Source organism: Cyprinus carpio, chromosome A2, assembly GCF_018340385.1.
Source record: "Cyprinus carpio isolate SPL01 chromosome A2, ASM1834038v1, whole genome shotgun sequence".
NCBI classification, from domain to species: Eukaryota; Metazoa; Chordata; class Actinopteri; order Cypriniformes; family Cyprinidae; genus Cyprinus; species Cyprinus carpio.
This window is the reverse complement of record NC_056573.1, coordinates 12,633,297-12,656,661: the sequence shown is the minus strand read 5'-3', so window position 1 is coordinate 12,656,661 and position 23,365 is coordinate 12,633,297. Positions and strand designations below refer to the sequence as shown.

Here is a 23,365-nt window from a genome sequence, read left to right as displayed (position 1 = left end):
AAAAAACATACTATTTAGATCTGCCACATTTTGCATTTTCACTCCATCTCAAGAAAAAATAATTTTATTTAAAATTGTGACCCTCAAGAAGCAACATAATTCCGACCCTTTTTTGTTTATTTAACATTTATTTAATAGTATTTTTTATGTCTATTTAATTTTTATAATTATAATCTAATTAAATATTAGTAACAGTGTTAGAAAAAAATATCAAATCTCAAATAAAATGAACAAAAATAAAACAGCTCATATATTTAAACTTAAACTGTTCGAAAGTCCTTTCACAGAGGATTTGTGAAAAAGGAAAAAGAATCTGAACAGAAGGTGGGCAAACCTAATACAGCATAGGCTTTTATCAGTGGTGCTGAGCATTATGCCTATGACATGCAAGAAATTTGATATGATAATCTAAAATGCCATGCGGCAGTGAGTAAAACCGCTGCACACAGATGATATTTCATACTGCAATAAAATCACTGTCTTTCTTTACATTTGTCTGAGCTTTGAGTTAAACCAGGGATGATTTTTTAAACATGCATTGAAACCGACTAGAGCCTAATTCTAAAAAGAAACAGGCCAATATTTCTTTGGACAGGAAAAGGGAGAATGATTGCGTGTCCTGTTATAGTGACATTATCAACGCTGCCAGCCGCAGCACAGATCACTGTATTAGCGTGAGTGACTTGTGGATAATGGTGACTAAATTGTTACAGAGACGAGTTTATTAGATTTTGATTGCATATGCTCACACGTGTATTGAGTAAACTGAGGAGTCGTGATCAATATTCTCCTCTCGGCTAAATCACTGCAGACCAATCTGAAATGAAAGCGCTCTGTTGTTTTGCTGTTTTAGAGCAGCATTTTTCTTGGCTGCAGCAGCACAGCAACATCCAAAATGAATTTATGTATATGAATGAATCACATATGTGAGACACTTGATTATCACTTCAAGAACAGCATATCATATGTTACAGATTATGCATTTCTGAGTAAGGAGAGCTCACCTTATAGTCATATGTGGCATCAGGATTCTCATCACACGCGATGACCTCTGGTGCCATCCAATAAGGAGTGCCGATGAAAGTGTTCCTGCGGCTCACGGTGCGGTCCAGCTGTGCACTCACACCAAAGTCCACTGGGGTTGAGATGAAATAGATGAAGAGAAAAGCAGTCTGATCAGTGTTAGGCAAATGCTGAGAGCTACAGAGGTACAACAGGTGGGACTAACTGTAAGAACTAGTCAGGGTAGCACCATATTTCATATTTAACAGGAATGAAAACAAGGCTGTGATGGATAGAAGTACAGTGCATTCAATGGACTAGCCTAGACCAAGTTTAATACATTTATACAATAAGCTACAGCGCCACATTTATAAAAAAAATAAATCAACAGCTGCTGCAGTTGTGGTTAGTGCCTTGCAAGCTAACTAGATAGATGTCTTTCCGTAAAGAATTTGAATTACATACAGTAAGAAACTAGTTTAACTAGACATGCTAAACTGAAAATGTAAAACATTTAGACGTGATAAATCAAACAGGTGCGCTGACATGCGAGTTCCTGTGCTTTCAGGTAATTGGCCTCACCCCCGAGATGTAATGAGATTAGATAAAAACAAATGTTCTCAAGGCAAAGAGACAGAGAAAAGAAAATTTGTTTTGAAAAGCTCCTTTCATAGTCACAAATCTTTAGCATCCAGCCTTCAGCATACAGTAGTTATGAAGTTAGAGTAGCACTGTCAACTAAAGGATGATCAATTATTTACCCCACACAGGCTAATTGATTTACCTCTGATCCAGTCTACTCTGTCTCACAGTCAATTCTAATTTCCTTGCTGAGCCTTAAAGGGGGCGCTGCTAAAGGGCAATAGTACATAAGCATTGCTGGGCTGTGTTTCTTTCACATTCCTTTGCTTTGAAACCTTCTCTGCACAGTCACAGCGAGGACCATAAATGCTATGCAAAGTCATCCAAGCCACAGGGCTGTGCTCTTACCTAGTTTGACCTCCGCGTTCTCTGTTAGCAGCACATTCTGTCCTTTGATGTCTCTGTGGATGACTTTGTGAAGGTGGAGATGAGTGAGCCCCTGAAAGAGACACAAACATGAATTAGGAGAGAAAAAAGGACAACTGAATGGCAGAATCCTTCATTCACAAACTAAGTTGTTACTAGGTTGTAACTATTACCCTGAGGATCTCTCTGCTTATGTAGGCAGTCCAGTCTTCCCTCAGCGAGTTGCCCTTGGTGTTCTTGATCAGGTCTGTCACTGAGCCTGCGCCACAGAACTCCATCACCAGCTGTAGAGGTGACAACGCAAGTCAACTCCTGCAAATCTCAATCATCCTTTCAACAACTCTTAGCTCCCTGAATCTCATATCTGTGCAGTTGCCCCATTTAACCTGATTTTACCCCCGCCTCCCTTTTGCTTATCAAAAATATATTAGAACAACTCACTTAAACCGCAAACACTCCCAAACAAACAGCACAATAGGGGCTGCCTGCTTTAATCAGCCTGTTACTATTTCAGGGGATTATGCCCAATTGAGCACTGGGTGGATTTTATTATATATTAAGACAGAGAAGAAAGTCCCACAGATCATTAAAAAACATGATAAATATCGCAGCATTCAACACAAACACCCAAGTAGGGACATTCAAATGGAGGACATAAATCTTTGAGCACTGCTCAACCGCAGGCTGAGGGAGAGGGAGGGCGTGTGGGAGCTGTCCATTAATATGCAAGTGGATGCTGGCATAAATGAAGCAGACAGGAGGGAAGGCCTGTCACCGTCGTCATGCACTGAAGTTCTGATCCCCTCCTCTCCCACCAGTCCATGTCTTTCAGACCAAAGACGTGCAGTGTTTAAAAGACCGCATCACTCAGGCTTTAATTGGACCTGATTTGGCTGCAAGAACGTAACTTGCTGGCAAGCACAAGAGATCAGGTGGGATTTTCACTTTAATATCTGATGTGAATATCATTTAAGATGTAACTGATTATAAATCTAGAAGTGCATGTCTTATATAAATCTAGAAGTGGTCAACAAAAAAAAAAAAAAAAAAAAAAAACACAAAACATACCAAAATAGAATGAGGAATAGAGTAGAATGATAGAATAGAGTGGAAAGAAAAGAATGAAAAAAAACAAGGAACACAATAACAGTTCAAACTTAAATTCAAACTAAGACTGTCACACATCCTTGGAAGATTAATTGAAGAAAAAGTTAATTTCCTTACTAACCTTAATGAATTTCTATTGAGCACAAAAGATGATATTTTTAACAATGTTGGTAGCCAAAAAATAATATGGTCGATAGCTACCAGCAACTGTTTGGTTACCAACATTTTTCAAAATATCTTCTTTTGTGTTCAACAGAAGTAAGAAATTCATGAGGGTGAGTGAACTATTGAACGACAACAACATTTTATGGCTGAACTATCCCTTAAGAATCGTGAGGTTTAATCAAGGACAAAAGCACTGTGTAAGAACAGCTGAAGTTAAGCTCAGTAATCTTGAGGTCTAAGCAAATTATAATCCATTTACGAGATACAAAACCACAACAACACACAAAGAAACATCATGTGCTGCTTGACCTCTTTAATACTTTATGAATCATGATAAACTTGGTATTTTTCTGTCTAGGATGCCATAATGGAGGAAGAATGAGATCACTGAGCACTGCTGATGAGGCTGTGTTTTGCTTCTCTATTTTATGATGCTGACTTATTTTTACAGACTATCACATTCAGTCATACGCCGTGATTCAGCACCAATGCGTGTCCTAGACAGAGAATTGCATCATACAGTAGGACGGTGTGATGTTTAGGCATTTTCACAGCAACATGGATCTCAACAGTATCAAAACTCAATGACCTCAGTTCACTGCTTTGAAAAGACAAGCATACACTGTGAAACCAGCTAAAGAATATGTGAATAATATAAATCTAAAAGCATAAAAAATTCTTATATTATTAACTGAATTACTTAAATTGTATTAAAATAGCTAAATGTTAGTATTCTTGTTTGTTCTATATAACAGTAAACCCTTCAACATTTCGCCACTCCATGAAACAGCCACCCTTACGTCTATGTTACCAAACAAGCCTTTTTTAGTCAACCTTGCTGTTTGAAAAGGAACTCTAACAGCCCGTCCAGCAAAAACCAGCCTAAAGAAATGTGAAAATGACACGCTGGTGTAAGCTGGTCTTTTTTAAAGGGCAGACTTTCATTGCCTCCATGTCCTCTTCAACAGACTGAAAAGAATGTGCATTGTGCTGCAAACTAATCTTTGTGCACCAGGACAAAACTGAAGGAGTAATTTATAGGCTTCAAGTTTAATTTAGAGTCCACTGCACTAACTGATGTGTTAAGTTAGTGCAAGCAAGTCGGTGTGAGCAATCACAAAATAGAAAGTGCTTATGCAAGAGCAGCTCTGAAGCTTTGAGTGCCAGGGAGCAGGACCAAAATTGAATGTGGGTTTCAATCACTTGATCATGCAAAAAGCTTCTTTCCCAATCTTTATGTCTTTGGGCTTTTGATTGGCAGGTCAGAGGGAATGCTGAAGAGGTTTGTGGCCCTAGAGTCTTACAGCAGAGGGAATGTCACCCTTCATCTGAAAGGTCTGCCCATTCAAGAGCTGTCACTCAGAGCTGAGATGCATCACAAATGCACTTCATTTCCCGCGATGTCTATCTTTATTGGTGGAGTGCTTCATCTACGTGCCCCTGTGTGTCCCTGCAGCCGCTGATAAACAACACAAATTACCCTGCCACTATCAGACCTGTCCTGTCTTTCAGCTGAGGAAGAGAAGGGAAGTGGAAGAGGGAAAGAGTTGGTAGGAGAGGAAAATATGGACAAGAAAAGTAAAGTAAAGATGGAGTGAAAGAATATGTCTAGACAGCACACATAAAGAATGCCCTCTCTTGACTTATTACTGAGATCAGTAGTTTACTTCATTATACACTCTCAGAAAGAAAAAAAAAAAGATAAACAGCTGTCACTGGGGTGGTACCCTAAGTTACAAAAGGTAAAAAGGTACATCTTTGTTGGTACATATTAGTACCTTTCAGGTAAAAACTACATATTAGTACCTTTTGAAAGGGAACCACCTTAGAGAGTTCTGTACCTTTTGTCTGAGTACAGTAACTACATCACTGGAACTGTGAAAATGACTTCCAAGTTTTAAATTTAATTGATTTTATATCAATTTTCTCACCCAAGTTTACTTAGAATCATAGCTCAGACAAATCAGTGTTTCACAAGACAGATCATGTAGAGAATTCCGGTCATAATTTTTTACAAATAGTGTGGTTGCTTAAATGGTAATAGAAAAGTATTATTAAATATTTTCTAGTGAGCCTTGAGTGAATTTTGTGTAAAATAAGTGTTTGTTTCATTTATTTAAAAAAAATAAAAATAATTATACATATTGGTTTCATTGGTATAATTAAATTAATTATTGTTTATAGCAGTGTTTCCCAATCTAATCTCTTTAAAGCGAAGGCCCAACAATTGTTGAACACAATATTTGAAAGGCCCATATAGGCTATTATATTACTTCTGGTATTTCTGCTGTAATTATGACAAAGCTGCTAATTATAAAACCACTTTATTAACACAAGCTGAGAGTTTATTAAAATAATTAACCAAAATGAATATTGTGACTCCAAAAGTTTTAAGAACCGCATGTTTTCCATTAAAATGGTTATTGAGGAAGAAAATAAAAATAAAATATATTTTTTACAATTTTTTAAACATTGTAAATAATATCATTTTAATAAATTAAATATATATAAAAAAAAAACCTTCTCTAGTGGTACCCGGTTCCCTGGTTGAGAACCACTGATTTATAGTACTATCATAATTATATCTTTAAAGGCCACCCTTATCTCTAAATATTGGCTTTGGGTTTTGGAAAATCTATATTGGTCAGCCACTACATTCAAGCGCCTATTAACACACAACTCAGCAGAAACACTGTGAAGAGTAGATAAAAATAGACACATTCTGTTATTCCAATCTTTATAAAAAGGCTTCACAGCCTTTAAAAAGTCCTTAACTTTTCCCAGCACAGAGCTCCATTAACTCTCCATGACAAGTCTGTAGGCGAGACAACGGTGCTTTGATTCCTGTTCATCAATGTTCATTCAAGGCCCATTTATCATTCACTTCCCCATGGGCCCATAAAAGACCACATATACACAGAGCAGTGTGTTTGAAGCACAGATGGATACGCTCTCTCTATCTCCTCTGGCACTGTGGGACACGGTACTCACCCACAGCTGGTCGTCCACACCAAGAGGGTTCTTTTTAATGAAGGCACCATAGTAGGTGGCGATGTTCCTGTGGTGAGAGTATTTCTTCAGCATGTTGATCTCAGCTTTGATCTCCTCCTCTTCCTCCTGTCAAGACACATGCAGAAGGGAATCATGGGATATCTCCCTACTCTCTGAAGTAAAGCTTGAGGCATGTGGGACCACTCTAGTGACCTATAATAAGGGCTGATGGCCCACTTACAGATGCAGGTGCTTTTACGTGAAGTAGATGGAGGAAGGAGGGCAGAGAGCACAGTATTAGCTCTCGACCCCAAGAATTACATCCTGACTGAAGTGTCCCTCAGGGAGCCCCTCAAGCCCACCAACTCAATGAGCTCTTCTCAAGAGCATGCAGGATACAGCTATTTGAGCTAATGACAACTGTCTTTATCTGCTCTCTCACTCACTTCAGGTCAAACACATAATTTCCAGGAACACCCATCCTGATACCTGGATTCCCTCATCACTCGACCAATGAATTAACATGACTTTTCTAGGCATTTGTGTTTACTTGAGGGTTTTAAATATCCCTTTTTTTTACCATATTTATTATTGTCTATTAGACTCAGATATTTAATGCATTGTTATTGGTCAATATGACATATTTAAGTGTTCATGCTCATTTCCGATATTTTTACATTTAGATTATCTTTTTCATTATCTTATGCCTACTTAAAATTCATCTCTGAAAACACTAATAATCTACTGCTGCGAATACTACTACTAGTAATAATAATAATGCTAAATCAAATCTTAAGCATATCTCAAAAATCTATTTTTATTCAGTAAATTATAATGTCGCGATGCCTAAATTCACTTGTATCATTTAAAACAACTTATTTTATTACTTACTGTATTATTTTTTATTTTGACAAAAAAAGAAAATAAAATTATATTTTTTTCTTTTATCAGTTATCAGACATCAAGAAAATAACAGCTTATCTGTATCGACCAGAATTGCATTATTTGTGCTTCATTATTAAATATTATAGAGCTCAGCGTAACTAGAAATATTTATATTAATTGTAGAAACTTCTATGAATGTTTTCTATGACTTTTCTTTTTCAGTTTTACATGGGGACCCTGCAAATCTCAAAACCAACTGTACTGCCAACCTAGACCGCGTTTCTGTGCATCACTGGCATTATGTCGATATGGTTTTGAAACAGCCATAGTCCATAGTACAGGGAAGACGTTCGTCCTACAAAACAAGGACCCATGTAATCTGCTAATCAAGCATTATTCACCCTGAAATAACAGGGGGCAGCCACAAGCCATTACAAACACAGTCAACAGTGGCCAGTGAAATCATTACAGATTGTGAATTTAATTCGCTACGGTATTTCAAAATCTACAACAGCTTATTAAATGCTAAATTGACTTTAGATTAAAAATAAAAAGATAGATTGGAAAAATCTGCCATTAAAAAGGAGCAGACGTGACTGAAATACTGCAACTGTTAAAAAAAAATTAAAAAAATCACTCCCAATTCACATGCTAGCATTGCAACCCAATTAAAAACACTTAAAAGACACTGTAGCCTTATATTTTCTGCTCTATTATAAAGAGGGATGCTAAAAGGTTATTAAAAAGGATATCATATCTAAGCCTTGAGGATATTGGATATACTAAAATGTCAAAAATAAGATTAACTAATTCTAAAATAAACCTGCACATCAGAGCAGAGGACTCTTTAAGAGGCTTTTACATCTTGTCTGTAAAAGACCTTAACAGATTTAGAGCGTTATAAGTACTGATGAAAATAAACTCACCCCTGTGACATCCATGCACTTGATGGCAGCCAGTTGACCTGTTTTGACATGTCGGCCCTGCAGAGAAACAAACACAGATCGTGCTTAGAAAAAAGCTTAAAACTTGGAATATTATTGTGACTTCATCATGCCTGGGAAACAAACAAACAATTTACACCTAAATATTCTATGAATATAATTAACGCATCAAATATTCCTATTCTAGGCAGAGGAAACAAACAACAATTTCAAACTAAAACCATAAATTGATTGTGTCCTTAGAGAAGAATGTTATACTGGAATACAGCCAAAAGTCATGAAATGCCCAAAAAAGCCTTGATTTTCGTCAACAAAAGCTTTAATTAATAATAAGTGAGATATTTCAAGGAAAGCCGACCTCAGTTTCAGCATTTTCTGTTTACACAAATAAATACACACTACACAAAGAAACCTTTGATCTATAATTTGCAATTAACTACTGCGCAAGAGAGGCTTGTTAACATTAATACCGCAGAACACACCTTTATTACATGATTACACCTGTCTAACAATAAAACTCAATGGGCATATTTGTTTTGCAAACAATCTTTTATTGTCTCTTAAGCATGCTTCTTAATAACCTGCACTGAAAAGAATTGTTTCTTAAAATAGCTGGACTGGCATGCACAACTCCTATGAAATCTGTCTATTAAAAGTAAGTGATAAATACTTTCGTTTTTGAAGTCATGACCTTTAAGCCATATGAACTCTGTACGAATGAATGCACTGACTTGATATGTATGCTGTTCTTTAGTTCTAACTATAAACCTTAGAACTAGGTGTAATACAGTTCAGGGTTGGTAAGATTTTTAAAATGTTTTTGAAATTAGGTCTCTCATTCTCACCGATGCTGCATTTATTTGATACAGATGAAACAGTAATACTGCGCAATATTATTACAACAATAAAAAAAAGTTCTGTTTTATTAAATTTTTTTCCTTGTGATGGCAAAGGTGAATTTTTAGCAGCCATCAACTACATGTAATTAGATGTTCCTTCAGAAATCATTCTAATTTGGCTCTCAAACATTTTGGCCATAAAAAAATAAAACCGTAAAGAAACTTAATACAGCAACTCATTCTCAGTATCACTAAATCACCCACAGAAGCTTATTTGTATAAGCACAGGCCTACTGTGAAACAGACACATACAATTCCCAAATCAATCACAATCACATGGAGGTTTACAGTCAAGGCGGTCTGAGTTACGAGAAAGTTTTTCCACTGGAGTCCAAGTTGTGTCAGATCAGTTAAACCCAGATTTCACTGTGAAATTCAGATTTCATAAGAGGCATCACTGAGCAGAACTGGTTTAGTTACAAAAGTAGCAGCTTCCTACTAATTCAGAGAGTCTGGCCTCAGCTATCTGGTACATCCTCCTTCTGATGTAGGTCACAAGCGGGGTGACAATCTTTCCTGCGATATCAGCCAATCGGCAGCTGGCACTCATATTAATTAAAGGGGTCATATGATGTGATTTAAATTTTTCCTTTTTCTTTGGAGTGTTACAAGACAGCAAAGCACTAGAGGAAGTAAACAGAGATACCAAAATTGACGACATCTTGACAGTTAAATGTCAGAGGGAAAGGAAATCAGAATAGACTCTGTAGAAAAGCATAGCCTGAGATGCAGGATTCAACATAAGGTGAATGTCCTTGACTATTTATTGGAAGGCCAACTGAGACATTGTCAGGCAAATGACAAGAACACCTCAGAGGCACCATTAATGGGAAAAAATTTGTCTTATGCAAACATGTACAGTCCTTTACCATAGCAAAAATAACTGCAGCTTCACACACAGAGCAGATGGCCCAGACAGTACTGCTTTTCAATGCCTCTGTGATTAGATTCGGCAGTCATTCAAAAGAAAAATCCAATCCTCTTTTCTTCCAAATGGAACGTGGAGAGTTATTTTACTATCAGCAGGTGTTCAGCCATTGATTTCAAACCAGAACCTCAAGAACACGCTGTCTATGACTAAACAAAAACACTGCAAACTCTTGACCCTAAAAGAACTGGTTTCATCCGCCTAATACATAATATTCTCACCTCATATGATACATTGACTCTGTATTGCACTGCATTGCATTTTATGTGAGCTTCCTGAAGTCAGCACAGAGTGTGTGCTTTTATCGCAATTCCATTCAGCCATTGCTCTTTGTGACCTAGATCTGTGGTAACAGCCTGTGTGAATGAGGATTATTGGATTTAAAAACATATCTTATGAACGCTGTATACTTAAGGATATTTCTAGCGCTCTGGCTCCTAATGGCGTCGCTCAACACTAGGTTACAAACAGGAATAATAATAGAATCGCTCGCTCTGCCAGAGTAAACAGAGCAGGAATCAAAGAGGGCGATGAAGATGAATAGTTCTCATTCCGTTACGCTTCATAACACATGGGTCTGCTTCCTCTGATCCTACTGATGAAATTAAAGGACACAGACCAAACACTTCAAAAGCCAATAAGAATAACATGGAAAATATAAATGTGACAATCATTCAAATTTTTGAAACTCTGTATCAGGTTACCCTGGCATTACCATCTCTGTATTATGGTACCACTACAATACCTTTTAAAGGTTCTGATGTCAGTCTGAATACTGTCATCTGCATGGTTGTTACATCAGCTGTCGCAGTGTGAATAATACCAGCATTACCTTCATTCTTACACTTACACTTTCTTATATATATACACATACACACACACACACACACACACACACACATATATACATACACACATATGAGTTATATATAAATGATATGCCTTTTTTCTCAGTAAAGGTTTTTATGAACTTCCAGCATATGTCCTGCATTACTATAATACATGTATAGATTCAATATTCTTTATAAAGAAAACATTTGATGAACAAATAAAAAGTATTACAAATATATATATATATATATATATATATTTGTTAAACAAATATTATGATTGTTAAAAAAATATATATTTATATAAAAATATAAATAATGTAAATATAATTACTATGCTTAAAAATATACATTAAAATAAGAAAATCTAAAATGGTCAATTAAAAAAAATGTATACTAATTCGTTAATAAAAAAAGTCTGTAATATAGTCAGTCTTTTATATAAAAATATAAATTATGTAAATATAATTACTACACTTATACATTAAAATAGGGTCATTTAAAACACTTTTAGAGAAAAAATAGTTTAAGTCACTAATTGACTACGGAGTTGTTAGATGAACATACATCCCAGTATTTCCTAGTTAGCAACACAGATACATTAATGAATGTGTCGTTAGGAGTCTGCCATAAAATGCCAGATTTCTAGTTCATTTCTGCAGTTCCAGTGACAGCTAATTATAATTTGCCTATAGCACAAGTGAACACTTCTGCAGTGAAATGTCGCTGTTTGACAGAGTCTCACAGCCTTATTCTGCAACATTTTATGTTTGAGTTAGAGAGAGGACAACAGAAAAAGGGCTCCAGGGGTGAGATGACAGGGATCGCCCGCAGTTTCAGGGATACAACTGGGTTTAAAGAGATAGCCCAAGTGTGAGATGAAGGAGAGAAGCGTGCCAAATCGCACCAGCGCAAACTTTTGACCTCTCAGGTGGCTAAAAACCGCAAGCACCAACTTTCAGTTTATAGATACTAAGACCAGATCAACAATAGGAAAATAGAGCTGCTTACCCATGTTTTCCTAATACTGGGTATTTAAACACCGTCAAGCTTATTCAGTGTTTGCAGCAGTGCAGAGTAGAGAAAAAATGTGCACACCGGCCCGCTCCAATCTGTCATTTCACAGCAGCTGATCAGCAACACACTCCACGAGGAACTGTAGTGCCACATAAAGGGGGCAGAAAGCCAGTCAAAACATTCTGAGCTAAACACAGATGAGAGGAAAGTTACACCACATCCAAAGACTTTTGGCTAACCGTCCACTGGTGTGGAGCTGAGTGGGATATTCTAATTCATTCTCTATGGGAGCTGAGCGGCAAGCTCGGGGGATTGTGGGATTGACGGTGGAGTGGAGCAAACAGTGAGAGCATCAAACATTGGAGAATTTTTCAATGTCATGCAAATAAGAGGTGAAAAATTACAGAGCTCATGTGGTTTCAGAGCTTAAATCACATTGTTGCACTTTTACTAGTTTTAAATTCAGATTTTAAATTAGTTTGGACACTTTGAATGTGGCTAGAGTCTGGATGGGTAAACAAAATGTATTAAACTGACATTGTAGATGAAGTTCATGTGGAGTATTATTTGCTGCGAAACCCAGCTGTTCTAAAACACTGGATCATGACTATGAAAGACCACTGTGTGGCCTGTGTTTCTAAATGTGTCTTCAGTATAATTATTTACATGTGGAGTAAGAGAGTAAAGTAAAAAAAAAAAAAAAAAAAATCTCCACGAGTCGGAGCCAAAAAGACTTACTAGAATGACACAGAAAAAGCATGCAATAAACACTTCAATAAACACAAAAGCTGTAAACACTTCAGCTGCTGATCATACTGTAATTCAATCTATATGTATTTGGCATAAAAACATCCAATTTTAAGTCACCAAGAATAATCAATCAAATTAAACTGACAATCTGAAAATTCCATTGGCATTAACTGAACAAGTTTTAATGAATGCTGGGAGATGCAGTCACTCTTTTCAGTCACCCTCAAACAATCCCTTCTGGGATTCAAGCATCATCCAAGAGGGCCAAGAAACAGAGCCATGGCAAATAAATCACCACAATTATTTTTTTGTTGTTGTTTTTTTTTTTTTTTTTTCTCCAAGTGTGCAATCAGCCTCTAATCAGACAGTGGGCCTGTTGGGTCTGTCTCACTTTTGCATACCAATTCAATTACAAAGCCCAGTGAGGGCCATTAAAATGAAAGCGGCTCCCCATACAGTAGCCTAGCAACAATTACAGCAAGCAGTGCAAGTCCACCGGAGGATAAGAACTGCTGATTGCTCCTCTTTCGCTCATCTAGGCTGATAAACACAGCTCATGGAATGTTGCCCTGCTGGCCAGTTGGCACAGTTTGCTCTGAGCTAAATTAAGTTCAGACGGTTTGCAGACACTCTGATAGACTGGCCGTTGGTTAGTTTAAACATTGACATCCAAGAAAATTTAAATGAACGATAATGTTTTGTTTATCATCCAGCCAAATAGGGATGTTCCACAACCAGTGAGTGGCCTAAAGTGGCAGAATTTTAAGGCACACTCATGCATGTATGTATGTATGTACTTATTTAAATTAATTTAATTCACGTAATTATAATAAACATACATAAAATGAATTTGTATTAAATGCATCAAATTAGTAGCAAATATATACATACATTTATAAAAAAAAAATCAAATAATTTCAATAAATAAGAATAAGAATGCTGAGCTAGTGTTGTACTGATATCATTGATAGTCTACAAGCTCTTTCTATGTTAGATTAAATAACGTTTTTTCAGCACATATCCAGTAAGAGAAGTGCCCATTTTTGCAGTACCAGATTTCCGTTAAATCTACTAGGCAATTGAAGGGAGTGTGTTTGAGCTGTTCTGTTCAATCCATGTCTCTCCACTTAAATCAGAGAAGGACAAATGTAGGCTTTATCAAATTAAAGTTCTGTGCGGCTCTACTGTTTGACTCCTGAGCTGCAAACAATCGAAAGCACTCAGATGAGAAAGACAAACAGAGGAGAGAAAGTCAAATACTCTCTCCCGCTTCAAAGCGCATCTTAAATTCGGTTTGAAAGAGCTCATACTGGACAGCTTATTAATCCCCCTCCACTCCCAAATAAAAATGGTTTTGAAATTGTAAAGGCAGCCTTGAAATTCACTTCAAAGCTCAAATCTGTGTCTTGTGGGGATATTATATCAGACAAACACTGACATTAGGGAAATTTTGCAAGGACAATGAAGTGAAAAACAAAATGGTCAGAATTCCCAATCACAAGGTTTTAGTAGTTTTTTTTTTTCTGTTCTCCAGGTGGTCCCATGATTTTTGATTAGGGAGTCAACAAATAAATGTTCGTCTCAACCAGATCCTGTGAATTTTAGAAACAGCCCTGGTCCAGCTTATGTACATGCATGTTTCAGTATAAGGAATGTCATCAAGACTAGACAATGCTTTTGTTAATATGATGATTATATGACAATAGCTCTTTCTTTAATTTGAGTTGTGATTCCTACCATTAATTAAATATAAATTTTTATTTTTTTATTTAAGAGGCCTGCTTCCTCTTTGTACTGTCTCCATTATGACAGAAAAGTATGTCAAACAGGTTTGTAACAATATGAGGGTAAATAAGGATTTTTGGAATGAACTATTCGTTTGTTCATGCAATAACATACTGCATACTAAGAAGATATGATTGTACAAACAACCTCAAATCTCTGATCATTTCTGACGAGCAGAATTACTTAGAGGCTCCGAAACACGTCCTGATACTGTGAGCTTCATTTCAGCACAATATCCATACATGGAGCAGAAACGTGGGTATGGTACATTTCTGCTTGTATATGTCTGTGAATACACTATTGGCTGCTAATATTGGATACTTTGTTTCCCAGGAGAGTGCAAAAAGCAGAGCCACAGTGAGAGAGCGATGGAGGAGAGACAGTGAACTGAAACGAAACGCCAGAGAAAAGAGCAGCAGGGTAGATGGAAATGATTGGCCTGCAGGCCACACCACCCTCTCAGTGAGGAGTGACAGTGTAACAAGGTCACAATCAGCCTCGTCTCTGCACATCTCGGAACACAAATCAGTACAGCAAACAGCCATGCAGCCAGACACTGTTCTGCCATCGCACACCAGGACAATATTCAGGATTTCAGGACATGGTTTAGAGCATATCCTATATTATGAGTATCCTACTTAATCAACAGTGAATGCAAGGAGTGAGAGTGGAGATGATGACACAGAAGGGGTCACAGACTGATGAGTAGGTCATTTCATCCTCACCGCTGCTATGACAGTCTCAGAAGTGCAGAGTGTTTCTATGGATAGAGCAGGTCAGTGGGATGATGAAGTCATCGTCAGCTCTGCCCGATGAATTCAGGTGGGAAGCTTTTCCATGTGAAAACAAAAGCCGATCAATGCAGTACTGAGATGACAATCATGGAAAAATAAATAAATTAAAAAAAATGGCCAATCATATCAGTACAAAATTTTATCACCACTATGTATCAACACTTTAGCTCGTTGTATCATTCGTTCGTTCATTCAGTCAGTCACTTTAATTACTTTTTAAACTTTTTTTGCTTCAACTTTATTCATTGATTTACTTTATTTACTTTTAGTAAACAAGTAAAAAAATACAGCTAAGTAAATATTGATTTACATATTTATTCATTGATTTACTTTACTATATTTAGTAATAAATTTTAAAAATACAGCTTAGCAAATATTTATTTACTATATTTCCTTCTTTTCACTTATTCATTAATTCATTTACTCAATTTACTTTACTTCGTATACTTTTTACTTAATTTTAATAGTAAATTTTAATAGTAAATAAATAACATTTTATGTGCGTCAATTACAGTAAATTGAATGAATAAATAAATATGAGTAATTTAATTTTGACTATTTACTTTATAATATAATTCATTTCAAGTAAACAAATATATTTATTTACTACACTGAATAAAACAAATTGATAAAAATATATTCATTTATATTTACTTCTACTATATTTACTTACTAATTCATTACTTTTCTATTATTTAATTACAAATACAAGTACAATTTTAAAATGATGAAATAGACTGTGTAAACAAGTGTGACCTCTAAAGCCTGCATTCCACACAATTTCATGAGGTACTGTATATTAATAGTTTAAAAAACAACAATAACAACAGAAATACTGCTACTACTAAATACATTATTATTATTAATATTATTAATGAATTGAGCGAGAGAGACTGAAACGTATATTCCCTCTCTAGTCAACACATGGTTTCATTCGGATCCAGTTATATCATGACTAACACAATGTACAGACCTGTGATAGACTTACTGCAGTCAGGAGGTTGTTGACAATACAGTACTGACTTCATAGTACTAGAAAACAAAGCACACAAACAGCACCGATCTTTGATAAATAACCATATCATTTGTCACCAAGGAAGGTCGTACTAAGCTGTAAACACGGTTATGAAAAATTATTCCCTCACACCCTGTAAATAATGGGTTTGCAAATAATCTCATTGCAGATAATGCCTTTATTCTGCTTTGCTACTGACAGTTCAGCTTGAAATTATAAAAGAGAAGTCAAAAACAAAAAGAGGATCGATGGAATAATTCAGTGGGCGCTGAGAGTGTTCTGCCGTTAATGGAGCGAGTCAGTCAAGCATGCAAAGTAATTACAGTGAGACCGGCAGAGCAGGAGCATCCGCCTGGTGACACTGCACATTAGAGCTGCTGCACAGGAAGCCACTGACAAACAGCCTGTCAGTCAGGAACGGCCAATCAGATCGCACTGAGGAAACAGTGATAGCGTTTGGCGTCATTCAAAAGGCCACTCCTTGACACACACAAACTCGTCTTACTGAATCCAAACTTTTGAAATGGCAGTGTAAACAACAACAACAACAACAAAAAACCTTGTCTGAGCCAACAAACAGGTCCAGCAGAAAAGGGGTCTCCCCCAAATATAGGGGGTCAGTCAGAAAATCAAAAGGGGCTCGAAGAGGTACTCTCTACTACACCAAAAACAACAGCAATGAAAATACATCCGAAGGGCTCAAAAACTGTCCAGAGGTCGGACTGAAGTGCAGAACATTTGGAATTCCAGCTCGGGTGGTGGCAGGTATTTCGTGGACTGTTTCCATACCAACAAATATGCAGCCGACCAAAGCTGGGCTCTGCACTGTGCTGCCAAAAGATACAAAACATGCAGGCTGTTTTTCTCTGGCCACAATTCACAATCCCGAGACGTCAAGATAAAAAAAAACAAAAAACAACAACAGAAAACCAACAGAAAAAGAGAACCACAGACAATACGGGCATATGTGGGGATGGATATATTTACATATATCTGAAAAACAATAACCAAACCAAACAAGACAACGCTCTGGATAAACAAATCAATTATGAAAAACTGCCGGACACCAACGAAATATAAATCACTTTTCCCAACTCGACTTTCTCTGCAGCTTTAATTAAAAAGTGAAAAGGCAATTAAAACTGCGGCGCAAACAGCTTATGGCTGCTTAGTGGGGGTCACTGTCTGTCTGTCCCCTCTTCTCTCTCTGTTGACTCATCAGCTGTTTGGATCTTTCCTCTGCTTTCAGTCATCCAAGTCTTTCCATTCTCCACACCTTTCTCCCTCTTCTTCCCCTGAGACTGGATCAATAGAAATGGGATTTGTACGTCATGCCTATGTGATGGATGCCTCAGTGTTAAGAGGATGGCCATATCACCCACACACCTCTATGCTCTCCACTCCACACAAGACGCTATGAACTCTACACTCCAAAAAGATTCCATGAAGAACCTTTAACATTCATGGAACCTTTCAAGTGGACAAAGGTTCTTTCATGAGAAAGTGTTATTTAGGTTTTAAAAATGTTATTTAGATTAAAAAAAAAAATAAGTTAATAAACATGGTTCTTTTATGATATCACAACAAAATTCCCATTTTAAAACATTTATTTTTTTAAGAGTATACCCTATATAATATAAGCACAATTTGACGCGAATGAAAACTAAAATATCCTTGTGCTTATTCGCTGCTATTTTCACATTTAATTTACCTCTGCCAACATCTTAAGTTATTATTAAAGTATTGATATTTTAATAACACTGTTAAAGGCAAATCTCAAAATAAATATCTATTTTTACTATAACTCTATAATTTTTTGATCCCTAGAAATATTAAAACATGTTTATCTTTAATATTAAATTAAATGTATTTAATTTGGTTGTCATTAAAAACATTTTAGCGCATTTAAAATAAGCCAAAGCCATTCCTAGACAATTTTATTTATTTATTTATTTATTTTCTGCTATACAGAGTTTATTATGAAGGTTTTATCAATGCACATCACAAACTTTGTAGCCTTAATCAAAATCATTGACAGGTTGCTGGAGGGGAGGGTTATTGTTACTTACAAGATTGTAGCAAAATAAACAACAGCGATACAATCCTGACTGACAAAATCCATCCACCCTACATTCTTCTCATTCAAGAAGCCATTTCATTTGGATATACATTACACTAGAGAAGAAAAGACAATTGAATCTTCTGTATCATGTTGACATTAATAATCAACCGGTGAACAATTTAGTAAACAGTGTTCCTACTCCTTTGCTCCAGATATCCCTAACTGAGCTTGACTTGATTGTTTCATTGTATACATACCACCTCAGATGTGCACAAATATTCTGTATAAGGCTTTTTGATTCTTTTTTTTTTTTTTTTTTTTTTTAGACCCGTTGCATTTTAGTATAATGTACGTCACTTAAACACAGCAGACAAAAAGTTGCCAACACAATCGAGTTTCAATTGGTTCTTGGCAGTAATAAACAAGCCAAATGCCAGCCACTTGTTGGAGCCGGTTGTCACGGCAACAGTCATGTTTGTATTGATTCATTGCTCTGCCCATTGTCTGCCAAAGCACTACAAGGACTGGCCAGCTCTGAGGGTATAACACATTATTCTTATCATGCATTTTGACTTAAGGATTTGTGAAATGTGAAGTGTCAAACGTGTTTTGCATGCATTTGTCAAGTGACTTCTCTTGACATTTTTGCAACAGGATCAGCTTCTTGGGGGACTCAACATTTACAGCAGCCAGATCTGACTGGAACAACTACTAGAACAAATAACCAAACCCACTTTCCATATAAGAGACCCACGGGACCTTGAAATTGTAGAGGGTGAGGCGGAGATGTCATCCTATATAAGCAAACCCAGAAATGCCTCTTTTCCTCTTAAGCAGTGATAGAGGTTATATCAAGTGATCTAATCATGCTCCTCCCCTCATTCGTCATCTAGAGCCCAGAAAGCAGCTGAAGAGCCCAGAAAGGCCCTAAGTGGCTGTTGAAGGCTTAGTCTCACCTATCCAGAGACACTCCAGCACATGATTATGTCTTTTTACTAAGCAGAGGGAATTATGTTGGGTCTTCCCAGAGCACCGAGCCAAACACTGGCATACTGTGAATGCAGGAAACTAATTATTCAAATATTATTGCGAAATGTTAAAATAAGCTCTTCTACTGTCAATATGGACATTGCAAAATGGTAAGTGCTCGTAATCTTATCAGCCATGATTACATTCACAAAACTGTTTTTATATAATAGATATATCATTATATTTTAAAATCGCATTTATAACAATTAAGGAAAGCACAAATATAAAATTTCTGCCTTATCCCTATAAGTCAATAATTATGTACATGATAACCATGGCCAATAGGGAAATTATAAATTATTTATAATTAAAAAAAAAAGATTAAAATAAAAGAATAAAAATACAAGGCTTGCTAAAGATTAACAATGTAAATAAATGTATAGTGTTTTTAAAGATTACCTTTAAGCAAGTGTTAAATGACAGCAAAGTATATGTAAAAATTGTAGAAATGAGAAAGGACAATTAAATTTAACTATTAATAATATTGTGTATCAACAATATCAATTCATTTAGCTAAACTATAAATAAATAAATAAATATCCACCAATAACTGATATGGTGATACAAGACTGATATACGCATATCTGTTATACTTTAATATAACTAGAACTATCCGTTCTATAATTTCCCCTTCTACATTTAACAGCTTTAATGGCTTTACTCTCTTTCTATGGCACAGAGCAACATGGCAAACGTGAAACACACACTACCATAGTGTGGCTAGCTTCTATTTACAGCATAATTCAATCCTATTTTCTGGTCAGAGGGCAGCATAGAGCCTGGCTAATCCCAAAGAAACTCAAGGTCTGCTGGGAACTGAACGCATTCAGTACTCTATATCAGCCGGGTCAGTACCAGACATAATCTGCTAATTTTATACACATTCTCAGCACTGACATTAGAGAAAAATATGTGAAGTGGATTTAGATAATGAGTTCAATGACAGTATTTAATAGACAAGAAACTAAGCGGGTATTTCAGTTCTGTGGAAATCAGGATGCAGGTTTGTTTTTTTTAAAAACACAAGGAGCGGGTGAATGGGAAATTCCTAAAGTGACAGATTTGACCTCATCATGGAATTCTCCATTATTCCCAACCTTACAGACACTAGACATGACCGCACTACCAAAAACAACACGGCAGGGAGATCCTTTCTTGGTTCCTGTGCAATACCCTGCCAGGAGGCCTGTCAAACAACCAACATGATGTCTGCAGGTGAGAGGAGAGGGAGGTGGGGAGAGGTGGCCTGATCAGACAGATGAGGGAGAGAGCGAGAGGCAGGCTGAGAAAAGCAATGACATGCTGTGGCAGTCCTGGGAGGTCACCGGAATGATGAAATACATTTACATAGCACATACACTCTGCCCTAGGAAAGAGAGGAAGACTGAAGGAGAGAGAAGAGGAGAGAAGGGATAGGAAGAAGAGAAACAGTGTTTCCACTCCCGCTACTGAAGAAATTCAATTTGTGAGCTTCAACTCTGAATTGAATGCGATGAGAAAAAGACTGAATACTGTGAGAGAATATGAAAACACAGAGGCCTTGCATGTTTTTCCCATTCTACTGAAAGTCTGATGTTTTTAAAAGCAAAAATGCGTTCTGTGTGAATGGCCTCTTATCCTGTCATTTTTTAATTGTCTTAGGCTAAAACTCAAAAAGACAAGAACAATCACCATAAGTGGTTCAAATGATTTATGCTCGATATTTCATAGACATAATACATTTTATGTGAGGAACAGAACTGAGATTCAAAAGGAGTAAAAACAAAAATGAGCTTCTCATTTCCTCTCCCTAATGTTGTTCCAAACCTGTATGCATTTTGTATTCTGTGGAACACAAAAGATAAATAAATCCATACTTTAAAGGTCAGTGGGGTCCAGTGTTTAGACCCAACTGACTTTAATTACTGGAGGGGGAAATTTTTTTTAATGCCTTCATTTGCGTTTCACAAATGAAAGTAAGTCATACAGGTTTGGAATGATATGTGGCTGAGTAAATGAAAGCAATTTTCCTTTTTTAAAGGGAACTATCTGATAAACCTCCTCAGCAGCTCTCAAATATGGTGGCAGTTATCAGTTAAAATCATTCTAGTACATTTTCAGGACCCACTCCCTGCAAAAAAATTCAACCGAAAACACTGAAACAGATTGTGCTGTTATGTTAACAGCCAAACAAAGATGAAGATTAACAGAGACAGAAGTAAAAAGCAAGTGTCATCAGTCGATCAGGGTTCATATCTGCAGGCATGGTGGTTATCTGACGGCTTCGAGTGGCCAGACCCAAATAGCTTTTTAAAGACAGTGAATATTGATGGTAAAAGCATAGGAGGAGGGAGAGGGGGCATGAAGGTTACTGACATCAAGCTCTGCTAATTGAACCTTGGATGGCGATAAGGGAGCTGGAATGGCAAGACCGTTAAAAAGGCCTCGGGGGAGCCAGGACATAACTGGGTTAGTGGGCATCAAATCTGAAGTGGTCTTCAGTGCCAGGTGGGTTAGTGCACTAAACACACCTGCCATCTTTAATAATCTACACCAAGCATGCAACACCGATAACGCATTCAGATTCTATGCTACAATTCACAGATTACAAGATTCCCACACCTTGGACCCAAGAATTTACATAACTTTTCTAGCAGTTTTTGATTGCAGGATAAGAATACTAAACTCTTTTTTTACAGAGATTGCACTCACAAATTTCTAGCCAGTACTTGAGCATAACTAGAAAATGTATATGCACTATTTAAATATTTTATGATTAGATAATTAACAGATAAAGATAATTAAAAACAAAGAGACAAATTAAAAATAATAACGAATAATAAATAAAATAAATATAATAAATATGTAAAATATGAATAAAAAAACAATAATAAACAATAAAATCTAATCAACGAACAAATCAAATAAATCAATATATAAAATCATCAAATAAACAAATAAATCAAACACCCTGATATTTCCAGGTTTCCATAACTGTGGGAATCCTGGAATTGACTAAAGAGAGAAGTTTCAATCGTGTCTGAATTTGAGATGAGAAAAATGATGACAAGTTGATTATTATCATTTTATTTTATTTTTTTTTACTTTTTATTTTTTTTTTTGCATTCAAGCAGACAATACGGGTTTGATTCCAGCCTGCAACGTCCCCCGATTCCATTCCCATAGCTTAAAAAAAAATACCATACAGCAGCTAACACACATCAAAATTCACAACACAAACCGCTTCCTCCCACCATTCCCACACTCTCAGATCCTTGCGCATGAATGCATTGATTCAAAAGCAGTGCGTTCTAGTGTGCAGCAGAAAGCTCTACTCCACAACTGTGCTGCCGTCTCTTTCACAAGTTCCTGTGGACGATCACACATTGTCCAATAAAAAGCTCGGATCTACTGTACATCTCAGTCATGAGACATCATTAATCATTAATCTTTACAAAGCCCTGCATACAACGCTACAGAAGCCCGCCTGTGTTTATCTCATAATCAAATTCAGCCGAGCCATGACTTACAGTCGCCAGCCTGACCCGACCTTGGCCAGAAAAGAAGCGCCTAGTGTCTTTCACACAGAACCGGGGTCATATTTGTGGTTTTTATTATGGTTAAGTGTAGAATCTAGAGAGAAAAAGCTAATCTAATCAAGGTCAATACAAAACAACCTTTTATACTCTGGCTGAAGGCATGATATTCACAACAGCATTCTGGTTGTTTGACCTACAAGGACGAAGTGCTGATAATTTATGATCTTAATGAGTGTAACGAAGGCCAGAGTCAGTCCTAATGCATTTTTAATGTAAATCGATTTGACCTGGATTAGCGTTATGATGAAGAGCGCATGGTCTGATGCTTAAAATGGCAATTTATTAAAGTCACCATAGTGTCGGTGAAAGACAGTGATGCCAGGAAGTCAGAGAGAAGGATGTTACTCTGATTTGTAATGCGAGAAAGCAGCGTGAGGTTTCCTGCGATCCAGTATCACACACTTCCCATCTGGCATTGAGGGGAAAAAAAAGAGAAGGAAACTTCACTTTCAAGTCTTGAACCCTTCTACGCAGAACGAATACAGAAGCTCTGATGGCCGATAACGTTCAGTGTTCTTCCCTGGTCACAATTTGCTTCAGGTCATAATGCTTAGCTTGTTTTCAACGGAATGGTAC

The 23,365-nt window shown here is 36.7% G+C and overlaps 1 protein-coding gene across 1 annotated transcript in view; it reads right to left on the bottom strand.

Annotated features, from left to right (window-relative positions):
* Nucleotides 1-23,365, bottom strand: part of LOC109055435 (TRAF2 and NCK-interacting protein kinase-like) — a 71,432-nt gene that overhangs the window by 27,241 nt on the left and 20,826 nt on the right. The window contains exons 3-7 of the mRNA XM_042773658.1: nt 8,085-8,141; nt 6,274-6,399; nt 2,184-2,294; nt 1,993-2,083; nt 1,005-1,135 (exon numbers count right to left, since the gene is read on the bottom strand). Of these exons, the coding sequence (XP_042629592.1) occupies nt 1,005-1,135; nt 1,993-2,083; nt 2,184-2,294; nt 6,274-6,399; nt 8,085-8,141 (516 nt within the window). The remainder of the gene's footprint in view (nt 1-1,004; nt 1,136-1,992; nt 2,084-2,183; nt 2,295-6,273; nt 6,400-8,084; nt 8,142-23,365) is intronic.